Source organism: Ranitomeya variabilis, chromosome 4 (genome assembly GCF_051348905.1).
Source record: "Ranitomeya variabilis isolate aRanVar5 chromosome 4, aRanVar5.hap1, whole genome shotgun sequence".
In the NCBI taxonomy this organism is placed as follows: domain Eukaryota; kingdom Metazoa; phylum Chordata; class Amphibia; order Anura; family Dendrobatidae; genus Ranitomeya; species Ranitomeya variabilis.
This window is the reverse complement of record NC_135235.1, coordinates 427,556,500-427,573,581: the sequence shown is the minus strand read 5'-3', so window position 1 is coordinate 427,573,581 and position 17,082 is coordinate 427,556,500. Positions and strand designations below refer to the sequence as shown.

The window sequence follows — 17,082 nt, the reverse complement described above, 5'->3', positions numbered from 1 at the left end:
ACAGTATATATAGTGATTGAAATTAGAAATAAAAAGTTTAAAGCAGATGTGCTTCACATACAACCCAGATATTATGCCAAAAATCTTGTTTTCCAAGTGATCAGTATTTGGTCAGTGCAGATTTTTATTTAGGACTTTGAGAGCTTTGGCTCCCCACCCACATTCTCCTGGCAGAACAAGTTGTTTTCAGACAATTCATAAAGAAGACTATCAGTGCACTGAGGACATTTTCAGCAGTCAGACACGGCACTTACTTCAGCAAGGATCTACAGAGAAAAAAACATGTCTGATTTTACAGGGAAAAAAGAATACCAGGAATTATTCAACCCGAGGGCATATTTAGATTCATTTTTCGTACTGGGTGCACGGTCTATGGGAGATGAATATTTACAATTTGTACTCAAGCAACTGGCGGAAACATTTAATTCAGGTAGGTCAGAATTGCATTCCTTTTTCTCTGAAGTTGATTTGGTCAGTAAGAGTAAAAAATTGTGCTGATCATGGTCGTTATGCCCCAGGTAATGAAATATTGATCTATGCTAAACTGAACTTGAATGTTTATAGGTGGGATGGTTACAAATATACTGTTTGGTGAAAGGATCATTCATTAAAATGTTCTGTATTACATGATATTGTTGACAAGTATTATAAGTTATTATACTCACATTTGGATCATTTTGTAAATGTGAGATTGCCATAGAAATTTGTTAAGCAAGATCAGTTGTTCTAGAGGTGTCTGTCAGTGGATTTCTCCCATAGCGAAAACAGATGCATGCTTGTCTTAAGGCCCCGTCTCACTTAGCGACGCTAAAGCGATCCCGACAACGATACGACCTGTCAGGGATCGTTGCTGCGTCGCTATGTGGTCGCTGGTGAGATGTCAAACAGTGAGATCTTCCCAACGATCGCTGCTGCGATCTCACTGTTTGACATCTCACCAGCGACCTGTAGCGACCTGTACAACGATGTCACATGGGAGCTATTATGACGATTCAGTGTCTGAGTCGTCAACGAGGTCGTTGGTAAGGTGTCAAACACAGCGATGTGTGCTACCCAGCGGGACCTCAACGATCAAAAAAAGCTCCAGGCCATTCCGACACGACCAGCGATCTCACAGCAGGGGCCTGGTCGCTGCTACGTGTCACACATAGCGAGATCGCTACTGAGGTCGCAGTTGCGTCACAAAACTTGTGACTCAGCAGCGATCTCGCTAGCGATCTCGCTTAGTGAGACGGGGGTTTTAAGGCCCCGTCTCACTTAGCGATTTACCAACGATCACGACCAGCGATATGACCTGGCCGTGATCGTTGGTAAGTCGCTGTGTGGTCGCTGGGGAGCTGTCACACAGACCGCTCTCCCCAGCGACCAACGATCAGGGGAACGAGTTCGGCATCGTTGAAACTGTCTTCAACGATGCCGAAGTCCCCCTGCAGCACCCGGGTAACCAGGGTAAACATCGGGTTACTAAGCGCAGGGCCGCGCTTAGTAACCCGATGTTTACCCTGGTTACCAAAAAAAACAAACAGTACATACTCGCCTTTCGGTGTCCAGGTCCCTTGCCGTCTGCTTCCTGCTCTGACTGAGATCCGGCCGTACACTGAGAGCAGAGCGCAGCGGTGACGTCACTGCTGTGCTCTCACTTCTCACTGTACGGCCGGCAGTCAGTGAGAGCAGGAAGCAGACGGCAAGGGACCTGACGGACATCAGAAGGCGAGTATGTATTGTTTTTTTTTTTTTACATTTACGCTGGTAACCAGGGTAAACATCGGGTTACTAAGCGCGGCCCTGCGCTTAGTAACCCGATGTTTACCCTGGTTACCAGTGAAGACATCGCTGGATCGGTGTCACACACACCGATTCAGCAATGTCAGCGGGACCTCAACGACCGAAAAAAGGTCCAGGCCATTCCGACACGACCAGCGATCTCGCAGCAGGGGCCTGATCGCTGGTACGTGTCACACATAGCGAGATCGCTATGGAGGTCGCTGTTGCGTCACAAAACTTGTGACTCAGCAGCGATCTCGCTAGCGATCTCGCTATGTGAGACGGGGCCTTTAGTCAAGTGTCTAGAAGCATGAAGGGTAGGGGGAATTGGGATAAATAACTGTTAAATACCTACAACTATCTAAAGTCTGTTAACAGCTTTAGCAGCTAGTCAAACAAGGACAATGGTAGATCTGTAAACAGGGGCTGGCTGGCACTTTTCAGCCTGGGAGGCAATCACAAGGCATTGTCCCTCGAGTTGCAGTCGCCCATCTTTGCCCTACTTATCGCTGGCTGCTGCATTAAAGCAACAGAGATAACAGGCTTTAAAAACAGGCTTGTACAGAGATATATAAATAGAATGGAGCTGGCTGCATAGATATGGGAGCAGAACCAAGCTTACTGCCTACATAGATACTGTAACAGAAGCAAGCTGACTACATAGACACGAGAAGGATGGATTACTACGTAGATAAGGGAGCAGAACTGACCAAACTAGAGATATATAGGAGCAGAACCGAGCTTACTACAGAGATATGGGAGCAGAACCGAGCTTACTACAGAGGCATGGAAGCAGAACAGAGCTTACTACAGTGATATTGGAGAGGAAATGTGCTTACTACTACAGAGATAAGGGAGCAGAACTGAGCTTACTACAGAGATAAAGGAGCAGAACTGAGCTTACTACAGAAATAAGGGAGCAGAACCAAGATTACTACAGAGATAATTGAGTCGAATGGAGTTTACTACAGCAATAAGGGAGCAGAACAGAGCTTACTACAGAGTTATTGGAGAAAAACGGAGCTTACTACAGAGATAAGGGAGCAGAACGGAGCTTACTACAGAGATAATGGAGCAGAATTGAGTGTACTACAGTGATAAGGGAGCAGAACAGAGCTTACTATTGAGATATGGGAGCAGAACCGAGCTTACTACAGAGGTATGGGAGCAGAACTGAGCTTACTACAGAGCTGTGGGAGAAGAACCGAGCTTACTACAGAGATATGGGAGCAAAACCGAGCTTACTACAGAGATAAGGGAGCAGAACCAAGCTTACTAAGTCTACTACATAGATAGGGGAACAGAACCAAGCTTACGGCATGCATATGGTACCAGAATCTAGATTACTACATCGATACAGTACCAAAACCAAGCTTACTGCTTAGATATGGTACCATAACTGAGCTTACTTACAAACATACATATATCTCTAGAAACACTGACAAGTAAACACACAGTACGGCAGGGACATTGCTAAGGTTCTAAAAGATCAGGGGTCCAAGCCCCAAAGTGCATGTCTCTCCATCTTACTCCCCTATAACCATTTGAAAGAGCATCTATACATATATACATCTATATATCTATACATCTATGGGGAACTGGAGCCATCCTACTACAGTGCCTACAAGTAGTATTCAACCCCCTGCAGATTTAGCAGGTTTACACATTTGGAATTAACTTGGCATTGTGACATTTGGACTGTAGATCAGCCTGGATGTGTGAAATGCACTGCAGCAAAAAAGAATGTTATTTCTTTGTTTATTTTTTTTTTTAATTTGTGAAAAGTTTTTTCAGAGGGTCATTTATTATTCAACCCCTCAACCCCCCAGAATTCTGTTTGGTTCCCCTAAAGTATTAAGAAGTAGTTCAGGCACAAAGAACAATGAGCTTCACATGTTTGGATTAATTATCTCTTTTTCCAGCCTTTTCTGACTATTTAAGACCCTCCCCAAACTTGTGAACAGCACTCATACATGGTCAACATGGGAAAGACAAAGTAGCATTCCAAGGCCATCAGAGACAAGATCGTGGAGGGTCACAAGGCTGGCAAGGGGTACAAAGCCCTTTCCAAGGAGTTGGGCCTACCTGTCTCCACTGTTGGGAGCATCATCCGGAAGTGGAAGGCTTATGGAACTACTGTTAGCCTTCCATGGCCTGGACAGCCTTTGAAAGTTTCCTCCCGTGCCGAGGCCAGGCTTGTCCGAAGAGTCAAGGCTAACCCAAGGACAACAAGGAAGGAGCTCCGGGAAGATCTCATGGCAGTGGGGACATTGGTTTCAGTCAATACCATAAGTAACGTACTCCACCGCAATGGTCTCCGTTCCAGACGAGCCCGTAAGGTACCTTTACTTTCAAAGCGTCATGTCAAGGCTCGTCTACAGTTTGCTCATGATCACTTGGAGGACTCTGAGACTGACTGGTTCAAGGTTCTCTGGTCTGATGAGACCAAGATCGAGATCTTTGGTGCCAACCACACACGTGACGTTTGGAGACTGGATGGCACTGCATACGACCCCAAGAATACCATCCCTACAGTCAAGCATGGTGGTGGCAGCATCATGCTGTGGGGCTGTTTCTCAGCCAAGGGGCCTGGCCATCTGGTCCGCATCCATGGGAAGATGCATAGCACGGCCTACCTGGAGATTTTGGCCAAGAACCTCCGCTCCTCCTTCAAGGATCTTAAGATGGGTCGTCATTTCATCTTCCATCAAGTCAACGACCCAAAGCACACAGCCAAGAAAACCAAGGCCTGGTTCAAGAGGCAAAAAATCAAGGTGTTGCAGTGGCCTAGTCAGTCTCCTGACCTTAACCCAATTGAAAACTTGTGGAAGGAGCTCAAGATTAAAGTCCACATGAGACACCCAAAGAACCTAGATAACTTGGAGAAGATCTGCATGGAGGAGTGGGCCAAGATAACTCCAGAGACCTGTGCCGGCCTGATCAGGTCTTATAAAAGACGATTATTAGCTGTAATTGCAAACAAAGGTTATTCCACAAAATATTAAACCTAGGGGTTGAATAATAATTGACCCACACTTTTATGTTTAAAATTTATATAAATTTAACTGAGCAACAAAACTTTTTGGTTTGTAAGATTTATGCATCTGTTAATAAATACTGCTCTTGTTTGAAGTTTGAAGGCTCTAACTTATTTGCATCTTATTAAACCTGCTAAATCTGCAGGGGGTTGAATACTACTTTTAGGCACTGTATATACATGTGGGGGGAACTGGGGCCATCATACTTTATATATGGGAAAACTAGTGTGGCACCCCAGGAGTTCAGGTACCACAGTGGTATTGCCTTCCTCTCGGGGAGGGTAATGCCATGCTTGGAAGCAGGAGGAGTCCCTTTGACAGGTATTCAGCACATAGAACACTGTCCTGACTCCAGTCCAGAAGGGGGAGCTCTACACTGACTTCAGGGGAGCTGCTCTCTCTGGTCGGGAGGAGGAGTCAGTTGCTAGGCAGTTGGAGTTGACAGTTGGTAGCAGACAGTGAAGGAGCACAGAAGGACTTAGGAGCTATAGAAGAGCTGCAACGGGGCCTCTCTAAGCTGAGCGCAGAAACCGGGCATCGGGTCCCTGAGGTTGTGAGGAACTACAAGTCCCATGGCAGAACCGGAGGGCAGGAAACTAAAAGGGACTTGCCCACATAATACCTGAGGTATAGCAGCAATCAGAGTCCGGAGTCACCGTGGATAGAGACCTCAAAGAAATGGCTCAAGTTGCCTACCGTGCAGGTACTGTCCCTGGACAGGGAAGAAAGAGGACCTTGTTAGACAACTACAGGCAGCAAGGGACCACAGACCAGCGCATAGTGGAAGGCTCCCAAACTGACCTGTCAAGGGGATTTCCACTTGTCTTCAGGCTGCCTGGACTCCATCTATACCTGTTGTCGGTACCCTGGACTGAGGCTGCTCAACCCCAGTAAACCAGGTAAAGAGTGCAACCCTGTGTCCTCCATTTATTTGCCGGCATTCACCATCCCTGCCAAATACACCGGGAGCCCTGGGGACACCGCTTCACCTGTGGGAAGTGACACCATCTTTGCCGTAGCACCATTGCCCCCAGAGGACCCCTTTAAGCAGCGTCGGTCACCCCTGACCGAGAACCACAGGTGGCGACACGAACTTTCATTATTTTCACAACCCCTTTAAAGACTGTCCCTTTTACATGGGCGCCCAGGGCCGCGGACTGGGTCGCTGCCACCGTAACCACCCCTTTAATTGCGACTAGACCCGGTACCGAGTACCCCACAGCCCTGATGGGCGACTCACTAGGGCTTGAGTTCTATATTTCTACGCAGCCGCACATTCCAGTCCGAGTGCCGGCGGCAGTGCCAGGTATTGATGTGAGAGACTCACGCGAGTTTCTCGCATCACACATGCAAGTGTGACCCCGGCCTAACAGAGAAAATGACTGAAATAACGAGAACTAGTCTGAATAGGTGCACTTGGCCCTTCACCATGCGGTGATTTTAATTACATCTGATCACATCAGGTTCTGACCAACTCATAAATGTAGGCTTTACTGAGAGAGGTGTTTATTTTCACCCAAACATTCAGAGATTAGCCATAGGTAAGTGTTCACACTGGGCAGTTAGGTTGGGGACCCATCCGATTTATGAGATTACCTTGACGATAGTGGATGAGCTCACATTATTTGGGCAAATTTTGTGCTAAGCGTCTCATGCACTTTTCCTAAATTTAAAAAGCCATTGTGCTATTCACACTTAATGTATTTCACATTGACATGCTTTAACACTATTGAGTGCAACCATTTTTCGCATTTTGATATACAAGTCGTTTTTTGGTATGCACCTATTCAGACTAGGTCTTGTTGTTTCAGTCAGTTTTTCTGTTACTTATATGGGGAGAACTGGAACCATCCTACTATATACTGTATATGGGGGAACTGGGGCACCCTACTATATATATGGGAAAACTGGGAGAACTAGGGCCATCATACTATATACGTGGTGAAAACTGGGGCCATATATAGGAGCAGTGGGGACAATGATACTACTGTATATACTGGGGGAAGTGGGGCCCATCATACTATACATATGGGCAGTGGGGACATCACATTGTATATAGGAGCTATGTAGCAATTTTACTATATGGGGAGCTATGAGGTCCTCAATGTATAATAACGGGCTTTGGGGACCACCATATTGTGTATTGGGGGCTGTAAGACCACAATTCTGTATATACAGAGCTGTGTGGGTACTCAGGACATTATTTGTTATAAATGGGAACATTAATAGTTTTGATAGGGGCACTCAGGTTCCAGTATTTTTTTTTTTGGGTGGGGACATTGTTAACTTGAAATGGACACTCAAGGGTATTTGTTGCTGGAAGGGGGCACATGGCATATTATATCCTTCAAAGGAGCATACAGGCCTTTGCATAGTGGGGGTATTATTACTTTCTATGGGACACTTTAATTTTTGAGGGAGTAATCATAGTAATGACACAGTTTTTTTAAATATTGTGGGGAGTTTTTGTAGGTTGGGAATAGATGGAGACATCACTAGAAATGTGAGAAGTCAAATGTGTTTTGTTGTAATCTGTGCAGACAAGTTGTGACTGGAGAAGTGGTAATGGAGGTCTGGGCGAGATGGAAAAGACGGGAAAAGTGAGCGACCCAAATCAGAAAGATTGTCATGTGTAAGTCACTATATATTAACTGTACTGTACTCACGTGTATGTTCTGCGGGACTGGTATCTACCAATATACGGTTATAGCAAGGTGGTAATATTGCTCTTTTTAGTAGTCTTTTTTTATTTAGTTACAGATGAATTTGTTTCAGTCATTATGTAGTAGAAGGTCTATGGTGGTGTTATTGGTCTCTGGTCATATATTATATTATGTATTCGCTGTGTAGTGGTGATGGTGGTGGACATTGAGTAGTTTTATTGTTTTGGTCTTTTATAGTAGTAATTTTGATAATATTGGTCTTTGCATTGTATGTTTTTGGTTAGCAGCAGTGGTATACTGTAATTATACATGTATAGATGCTCTTTTAAATGGTTATAAGGGAGTTAGATGGAGAGACATGCACTTTGGGGCTTGGACCCCTGATCTTTAAGAACCTTAGCAATATCCCTGCCGTACTGTGTGTGTTTACTTGTCAGTGTTTCTAGAGATATATGGATGTTTGTAAGTAAGCTCAGTTATGGTACCATATCTAAGCAGTAAGCTTGGTTCAGGTACTGTATCGATGTAGTAATCTAGATTCTGGTACCATATGCATGCCGTAAGCTTGGTTCTGTTCCGTATCTATGTAGTAGACTTAGTAAGCTCGGTTCTGCTCCCTTATCGCTGTAGTAAGCTCGGTTGTTCTCCCATATCTCTGTAGTAAGCTCTCTTCTGCTCCCTTATCGCTGTAGTAAACTCCATTCGGCTCCATTATCTCTGTAGAAAACTCCGTTCCGTTCAGCACCCTTATCTCTGTAGTAATCTTGGTTCTGCTACCTTAATTCTGTAGTTTGCTCAGTTCTGCTCCCTTATCTCTGTAGTAAACTCCGTTCTGCTCCATTATCTCTGTAGTAAACTTGGTACTGCTCCCTTATCTCTGTAGTAAGCTCAGCTCTGCTCCCATATCTCTGTAGTAAACTCAGTTCTGCTCCCTTATCTCTGTAGTAGTAAGCTCAGTTCCTCTCCAATATCACTGTAGTAAGCTCTGTTCTGCTCCCATGTCTCTGTAGTAAGCTCGGTTCTGCTCCCATATGTCTGTAGTAAGCTCGGTTCTGCTCCTATACCCCTCGAGTAAGCTCGGTTCTGCTCCCTTATCTACGTAGTAATCCATCCTTCTCGTGTCTATGTAGTCAGCTTGCTTCTGTTACAGTATCTATGTAGGCAGTAAAGGTACCTTCACACGAAGCGACGCTGCAGCGATAGCGACAACGATGCCGATCGCTGCAGCGTCGCTGTTTGATCGCTGGGGAGCTGTCACACAGACAGCTCTCCAGCGACCAACCATGCCGAGGTCCCCGGGTAACCAGGGTAAACATCGGGTTGCTAAGCGCAGGGCCGCGCTTAGTAACCCGATGTTTACCCTGGTTACCAGCGTAAAAGTAAAAAAAACAAACAGTACATACTCACCTGCGCGTCCCCCAGCGTCTGCTTCCTGACACTGACTGAGCTCCGGCCCTAACAGCAGAGCGGTGATGTCACCGCTGTGCTTTCACTTTCACTTTAGGGCCGGCGCTCAGTCAGTGTCAGGAAGCAGACGCCGGGGGACGCGCAGGTGAGCATGTACTGTTTGTTTTTTTTACTTTTACGCTGGTAACCAGGGTAAACATTGGGTTACTAAGTGCGGCCCTGCGCTTAGCAACCCGATGTTTACCCTGGTTACCAGTGTAAAATATCGCTGGTATCGTTGCTTTTGCTTTCAAACACAACGATACACAGCGATCGGACGACCAAATAAAGTTCTGGACTTTATTCAGCGACCAGCGACATCACAGCAGGATCCTGATTGCTGCTGCGTGTCAAACGAAACGATATCGCTAGCCAGGACGCTGCAACGTCATGGATCGCTAGCGATATCATTTCGTGTGAAGGTACCTTAAGCTTGGTTCTGCTCCCATATCTATGCAGCAAGCTCCATTCTATTTATATATCTCTTTACAAGCCTGTTTTTAAAGCCTGTTATCTCTGTTGCTTTAATGCAGCAGCCAGCGATAAGTAGGGCAAAGGTGGGCGACTGCAACTTGAGGGCCAATGCCTTGTGATTGCCCCCCAGGCTGAAACGTGCCAGTCAGCCCCTGCCTACTACTGTAATTCTTCCATTAAATTTCTCCTTTGACCAGCAGATGGTGGTGTTCGCTTGCAGTCAATCATCTAGACATTATAATACTTGTCTTCTCTTTTGTCCACTACTTTACACTAGGTAGGGAAACAACTTCATGAGGCTGAACCATGGAAAGCGCACTATTATGTCCACAGCATGTAATTCCCCATTTGCAAATGATTAAAATGCTGATTTCTCAGGAATACAGCAATAGATAAAATATATAAAGGTTATAATAGGTTTAGCTTTTAAAGATTTGTGTGCCCATACATGAGGTTGGGGGGCAGGGGGAGTAGGGGTGTGGGAAAGGGGTAAATTTCTTGCTGATAGATTTCACTTTTCTCTGGCTTGCTCAAGACCATGTGGGCTGTCAGTACAGTTAGGAATCAGGTTACACATCCTATATACTTATGAAGAGCTGAAGGAGAGGAAGAGTGAAAAGCAAAGTGAAAATCAGGCAGAGGGAAACATTAAAGGTGTGCTAATAAGTATAGTATCTCACCTAAGAGCTGCCTTCACATTTACACTGCCTTTTATTGCTACATAATGTCTTCCATGCTGCTGCTGCTTCTGTACATGTGAATGAAGTGCAGGAATCCCTCTCTGTGTGCTGTGATGTGCATGGGAGGCGTCATAGAGGCTAATCTCCCACCAGCTCAGAGTCAACTGCAAATTAAAGAAGCACTCCTATTAATTTTTTATCCTTTTAATATATTGCAATCATATATAGCATCTGATATAGGTCTGATTAAAAACTGACTAGCGGAATCCTTTTAAACTCTATGTAGAAACGGAGAGTCTTTTCCCCATTTTTTAAATAAATAAGTTTAAAATGTTCTTGTTTATAAATTTTCCTACATTAAGTATATAGAAAAGCTAATTAAATCCAAAAATGTTACTTTCTAAATTTGTCAGAATTCCAGGAATGCCAAAGAAAAGTTGTCATGTTCAGGCCCCTACTCAGCATCCAATACGTGGGATGGAGGACAATAAGGGGTCCATGCAGGGCTGCCAATAACTCCTAACATGTCTGGACAGAAGCCTGTAATTTTCAATAAATGCTGAAAGTAGTAACTTAAAAATAGCTTGGGTGGAGAAAGCGTCCAATCCCTGTTCTATAATTGCAATTAAAAAAATCAGAAATTTAATTTTTACACTGGCCACTAACTCTAATAGTAAAGTGATACTTCCTGCTCTGCACAGACACTTTTCAGCAGCCATTATCATTACAGGCAAGACTACAATAAAAAAGAACACCTCTATTTACAGTAGATAGCACAGGATTCGTAATTCGTAACAGCTTACCTTATAATTATATATATATACACCGGAAATTAGTCACCGGAAATGGTCTTCCAACAATCTTGAAGGAGTTCCCAGAGATGCTTAACACTTGTTGGCCCTTTTGCCTTCACTCTGCAGTCCAGCTCACCCCAAACCATCTCGATTGGGTTCAGGTCTGGCATAGCACCCCATCACTCTCCTTCTTGGTCAAATAGCCCTTACACTGCCTGGAGGTGTGTTTGGGGTCATTGTCCTGTTGAAAAATAAATGATGGTCCAACTAAACGCAAACCGGATGGAATAGCATGCCACTGCAAGATGCTGTGGTAGCCATGCTGGTTCAGTATGCCTTCAATTTTGAATAAATCCCCAAGAGTGTCACCAGCAAAGCACCCCCACACCATCACGCCTCCTCCTCCATGCTTCACGGTGGGAACCAGGCATGTAGAGTCCATCCGTTCACCTTTTCTGTGTCGCACAAAGACACGGTGGTTGGAACCAAAGATCTCAAATTTGGACTCATCAGACCAAAGCAAAGATTTCCACTGGTCTAATGTCCATTCCTTGTGTTCTTTAGCCCAAAAAGTCTCTTCTGCTTGTTGCCTGTCCTTAGCAGTGGTCTCCTAGCAGCTATTTTACCATGAAGGCCTGCCGCACAAAGTCTCCTCTTAACAGTTGTTGGAGAGATGTGTCTGCTGCTAGAACTCTGTGTGGCATTGACCTGGTCTCTAATCTGAGCTGCTGTTAACCTGCGATTTCTGAGGCTGGTGACTCGGATAAACTTATCCTCAGAAGCAGAGCTGACTCTTGGTATTCCTTTCCTGTGGCGGTCCTCATGTGAGCCAGTTTCTTTGTAGCGCTTGATGGTTTTTACAACTGCACTTGGGGACACTTTCACAGTTTTCCCAATTTTTCGGACTGACTGACCTTCATTTCTTAAAGTAATGATGGCCACTCGTTTTTCTTTACTTAGCTGCTTTTTTCTTGCCATAATACAAATTCTAATGGTCTATTCAGTAGGACTATCAGCTGTGTATCCATCAGACTTCTGCACAACACAACTGATGGTCCCAACCCCATTTATAAGACAAGAAATCCCACTTATTAAACCTGACAGGGCATACCTGTGAAGTGAAAACCATTTCTGGTGACTACCTCTTGAAGCTCATCAAGAGAATGCCAAGAGTGTGCAAAGCAGTCATCAAAGCAAAAGGTGGCTATTTTGAAGATCCTAGAATATAAGACATATTTTCAGTTGTTTCACACTTTTTTGTTAAGTATATACCGTATATACTCGAGTATAAGCCGAGATTTTCAGCCCAAATTTTTGGGCTGAAAGTGCCCCTCTCGGCTTATACTCGAGTCACGGTCAGCGGCAGGGTCGGCGGGTGAGGGGGAGAGGGCGCTGAGGCATACTAGTTACCTGCTTCTGGGGCTCCTGGCGCTGTCCCTGCAGTCCCACGGTCTCCGGGTGCCGCAGCTCTTCCCCCGTTCAGCGGTCACATGGGACCGCTCATTAGAGAAATGAATACGGACTCCACTCCCATAGGGGTGGAGCCGCATATTCATTTCTCTAATGAGCGGTAACGGTGACCGCTGATAGAGGAAGAGGCTGCGGCACCGAAGACCAGCTGTCCGGGGGAAGGAGCGGGACGCCGGGAGCAGGTAAGTATTACATATTCACCTGTCCGCGTTCCACACGCCGGGCGCCGCTCCATCTTCCCGGCGTCTCTCAGTCCGCACTGACTGTGCAGGTCAGAGAGCGCGATGACGCATATAGTGTGCGCGCCGCCCTCTGCCTGATCAGTCAGTGCAGAGAGACGCCGGGACGGGACGCTGAGGAGCTGCAAGCAACAGAGGTGAGTATGTCTTTTTTTTTTTTTATTGCAGCAGCAGCAGCAATGGCACAGCTTTCTATGGCACAGCTATGGGGCAATAATGAACGGTGCAGAACACTATATGGCACAGCTATGGGGCAATAATGAACGGTGCAGAGCACTATATGGCACAGCTATGGGGCAATAATGAACGGTGCAGAGCACTATATGGCACAGCTATGGGGCAATAATGAACGGTGCAGAGCACTATATGGCACAGCTATGGGGCCATAATGAACGGCATGGAGCATCTATTTTTATTTTTGAAATTCACCGGTAGCTGCTGCATTTTCCACCCTAGGCTTATACTCGAGTCAATAAGTTTTCCCAGTTTTTTGTGGCAAAATTAGGGGGGTCGGCTTATACTCGGGTTGGCTTATACTCGAGTATATACGGTAAATCCACATGTGTTAATTCATAGTTTTGATGCCTTCAGTGTGAATTTACAATTTTCATAGTCATGAAAATACAGAAAAATCTTTATATGAGAAGGTGTCAAAACTTTTGATCTGTACTGTATATATATATATATATATATATATATATATATATATATATATATATATATATATATATACACAGTTGTGGCCAAAAGTATTGACACCCCTGCAATTCTGTCAGAATAATACTCAGTTTCTTCCTGAAAATGATTGCAATTACAAATTCTTTGGTATTATTATCTTCTTTTAATTTGTCTTAAATAAAAAAAACACAAAAGAGAATGAAGCAAAAAGCAAAACATTGATCATTTCAGACAAAACTCCAAAAATGGGCCAGACAAAAGTATTGGCACCCTCAGCCTAATACTTGGTTGCACAACCTTTAGCCAAAATAACTGCGACCAACTGCTTCTGGTAACCATCAATGAGTTTCTTACAATGCCCTGCTGGAACTTTAGACCATTCTTCTTTGGCCAACTGCTCCAAGTCCCTGATATTTGAAGGGTGCCTTCTCCAAACTGCCATTTTTAGATCTCTCCACATGTGTTCTATGGGATTCAGGTCTGGACTCATTGCTGGCCACCTTAGAAGTCTCCAGTGCTTTCTCTCAAACCATTTTCTAGTTCTTTTTGAAGTGTGTTTTGGGTCATTGTCCTGCTGGAAGACCCATGACCTCTGAGGGAGACCCAGCTTTCTCACACTGGGCCCTACATTATGCTGCAAAATTTGTTGGTAGTCTTCAGACTTCATAATGCCATATACACACGGTCAAGCAGTCCAGTGCCAGAGACAGCAAAGCAACCCCAAAACATTAGGGAACCTCCGCCATGTTTGACTGTAGGGACCGTGTTCTTTTCTTTGAATGCCTCTTTTTTCTCTCCTGTAAACTCTATGTTGATGCTTTTGCCCAAAAAGCTCTACTTTTGTCTCATCTGACCAGAGAACATTCTTCCAAAACGTTTTAGGCTTTTTCAGGTAAGTTTTGTCAAACTCCAGCCTGGCTTTTTTATGTCTCGGGGTAAGAAGTGGGGTCTTCCTGGGTCTCCTACCATACAGTCCCTTTTCATTCAGATGCCGACGGATAGTACGGGTTGACACTGTTGTACCCTCGGGCTGCAGGGCAGCTTGAACCTGTTTGGATGTTAGTCGAGGTTCTTTATCCAACATCCGCACAATCTTGCGTTGAAATCTCTTGTCAATTTTTCTTTTCCGTTCACATCTAGGGAGGTTAGCCACAGTGCCATGGGCTTTAAACTTCTTGATGACACTGCGCACGGTAGACACAGGAACATTCAGGTCTTTGGAGATGGACTTGTAGCCTTGAGATTGCTCATGCTTCCTCACAATTTGGTTTCTCAAGTACTCAGACAGTTCTTTGGTCTTCTTTCTTTTCTCCATGCTCAATGTGGTACACAAAAGGACACAGGACAGAGGTTGAGTCAACTTTAATCCATGTCAACTGGCTGCAAGTGTGATTTAGTTATTGCCAACACCTATTAGGTGCCACAGGTAAGTTACAGGTGATGTTAATTACAAAAATTAGAGAAGCATCACATGATTTTTCGAACAATGCCAATACTTCTGTCCACCCCCTTTTTTATGTTTGGTGTGGAATTATATCCAATTTGGCTTTAGGACAATTCTTTTTGTGTTTTTCCATTTAAGACAAATTAAATGAAGATAATAATACCAAAGAATTTGTGTTTGCAATCATTTTCAGGAAGAAACTGAGTATTATCTGACAGAATTGCAGGGGTGTCAATACTTTTGGCCACAACTGTATATATATATATATATATATATATATATATATATATATATATATATATATATATATATATATATATATATATATATATATATATATATATATATATATACACTGTATATATAAAGAAAAAAGGAAGCAGCACTCCAATAAATGATGAAAAAGGTGGTGGACTTTATAAGGTGGTGGACTTTATAAGACACGATCTCGCTGCTCTGCCGCCCGACCGCTATGGGGCCTCTGAGCAGCCGGGGGGCCCTGGTGCCAGCAGTGGATCCCCCGCCCATCATCGCAGGTTCAACTGTAATGGCTGGATGCCAATACAGATGACCGCATTGATGAGAAAAGGAGTGTTACGCTCCCTCTCCCATCATTCCCTCTCAGCGTCTTACGCCACTGACGCCGCCACTGACAGTGGGCGTGATGACGTCACTACTCGGCGCTTGCTGTCCAGAGATGTGCAGGCGCTCGGAGCAGCGGAGGAACCAGGAGGAATAGAGGTGAGTATTTATTGTTTTTATGGGGCTGCATTATACTATAGAGTCTGCCTACTGGGGGGGAGCTGTATTATACTATAGTGTCTGCCTGTGGGAGGGTGCATTATGGAGTCTGCATACGGTGGGGAGGGCTGTATTATACTGCAGAGTCTGCCTGTGGGGGCATAATACTATAGTGTATGCCTATGGGGGGCTGTGTTATACTATGGAGTCTGCTATTGAGGGGCATTATACTATAGAGTCTGCCTACAGGGGGCTGTATTATACTATAGAGTCTGCCTATAGGGGGCTGCATTATACTATAGAATCTGCCTATGGGGGGCTGCATTATACTGTATAGAGTCTGCCCATGGGGCTGCATTATACTATATAGTCAGGGGCTGTATTATAATATAGGGTCTGCTTATCATGCCTTCCTCTGTACTGAAAGTCTGCTTCCTTGGAGTAACACTCAACACTGACCTGTCCTTCAAACCACACATCCAAGCTCTTAGCTCCTCCTGTTGTCTCCAACTAAAAATATTTCCAGAATCCATCATTTCCTCATCCCTGAATCTACTAAAATGTTAGTGCATGCCCTTATAATCTCCTGCCTTGACTACTGTAAAATTCTCCTCTGTAGTCTCCTTGCTAACACTCTCACATTTCTCAAGTCTGTCCTTCACTATGCTTCCCGACTAATCCACCTCTCTCCTCGCTACTACTCCGCTTCTCCCCACCTCAAATCCCTTCATTGGCTCCCAATTCCCCAATGTATCCAGGTAAAACTACTAACATTGATCTACAAAGCCATTCATAATTTGTATCTTCCATAGATCTGTAAGATGCTGGCAGGTGCAAAGTATGCAGTGACACACAGGAGACAGAGCAAGGGTTAACAGGTTCTTTATATAAAACAGTGATGGAATAAGCAGGGGGTAAAGGATATGAATTTACGGATGGAGAAAGACAAATGCAGCAGGTAACAACGGGTTAACTTTTCAGTCTCTGTGCACTGGAGGAAGGTGGTTGGAAGATCCCTCGGTGGCGCTGTAGGCGGCGCAAGATGTCTCCAATCCGGTCCCGCAGAAAGGCGATGCACTGTCTCCTTGCGGTGAAGAATCCTGCAGGTCCTTCGACATGTGGTCTCCTGATCCGGGCATGCGGTGGAATAGAGATGGAGGTCCACGGCACAGCGGATGAAGCAGAAAGTTCAAGGCCGCAGTAGAGCACACAGTCCAGCAGACACAGCCACAGGCGCGGTCTGGTTCTCAATGGGCACCGCAGGGATATGACTAAGCAGTGCCTCCATGGTGGTGAGCGGAGCAAAGGTATGCACCTGTACTGGTCACTACATGGTGCAGATATATTTATAGATAGATATATCTATAGATACATATATACCTATCCATATATCTATCTGGCTACTTTCCCACATCAGGTTTTTTCCGTCAAGCAAAATCCGGCGAGTTTTGAAAAAAACGGATCCGTTTTTTTCCGCCGGATCCGTTTTTTCTCATAAAGTTGTATTAGTGCCGGATTGCACCTGATGGCCACATGTTTTATCCATTTTTTGCCGGATCTATAAAAAAAAATGTTTCCGGCCAACAGAGAAAACGTACAGAGGAACGTTTTTTGTGTCCGGTAAAAAAATGCCCAGTGACTGATCCAGCAA

At 44.7% G+C, this 17,082-nt stretch overlaps 1 protein-coding gene across 2 annotated transcripts in view; it reads left to right on the top strand.

Annotated features, from left to right (window-relative positions):
- The first annotated feature begins 229 nt into the window (after window positions 1-229).
- Window positions 230-17,082, top strand: part of LOC143765075 (nicotinamide N-methyltransferase-like) — a 33,255-nt gene continuing 16,402 nt past the window's right edge. For both annotated transcript variants that reach the window (XM_077251367.1, XM_077251366.1), the window contains exon 1: window positions 230-430. In XM_077251367.1, coding sequence (XP_077107482.1) covers window positions 283-430 — 148 coding nt within the window. In that variant the 5' untranslated portion in view covers window positions 230-282. The remainder of the gene's footprint in view (window positions 431-17,082) is intronic.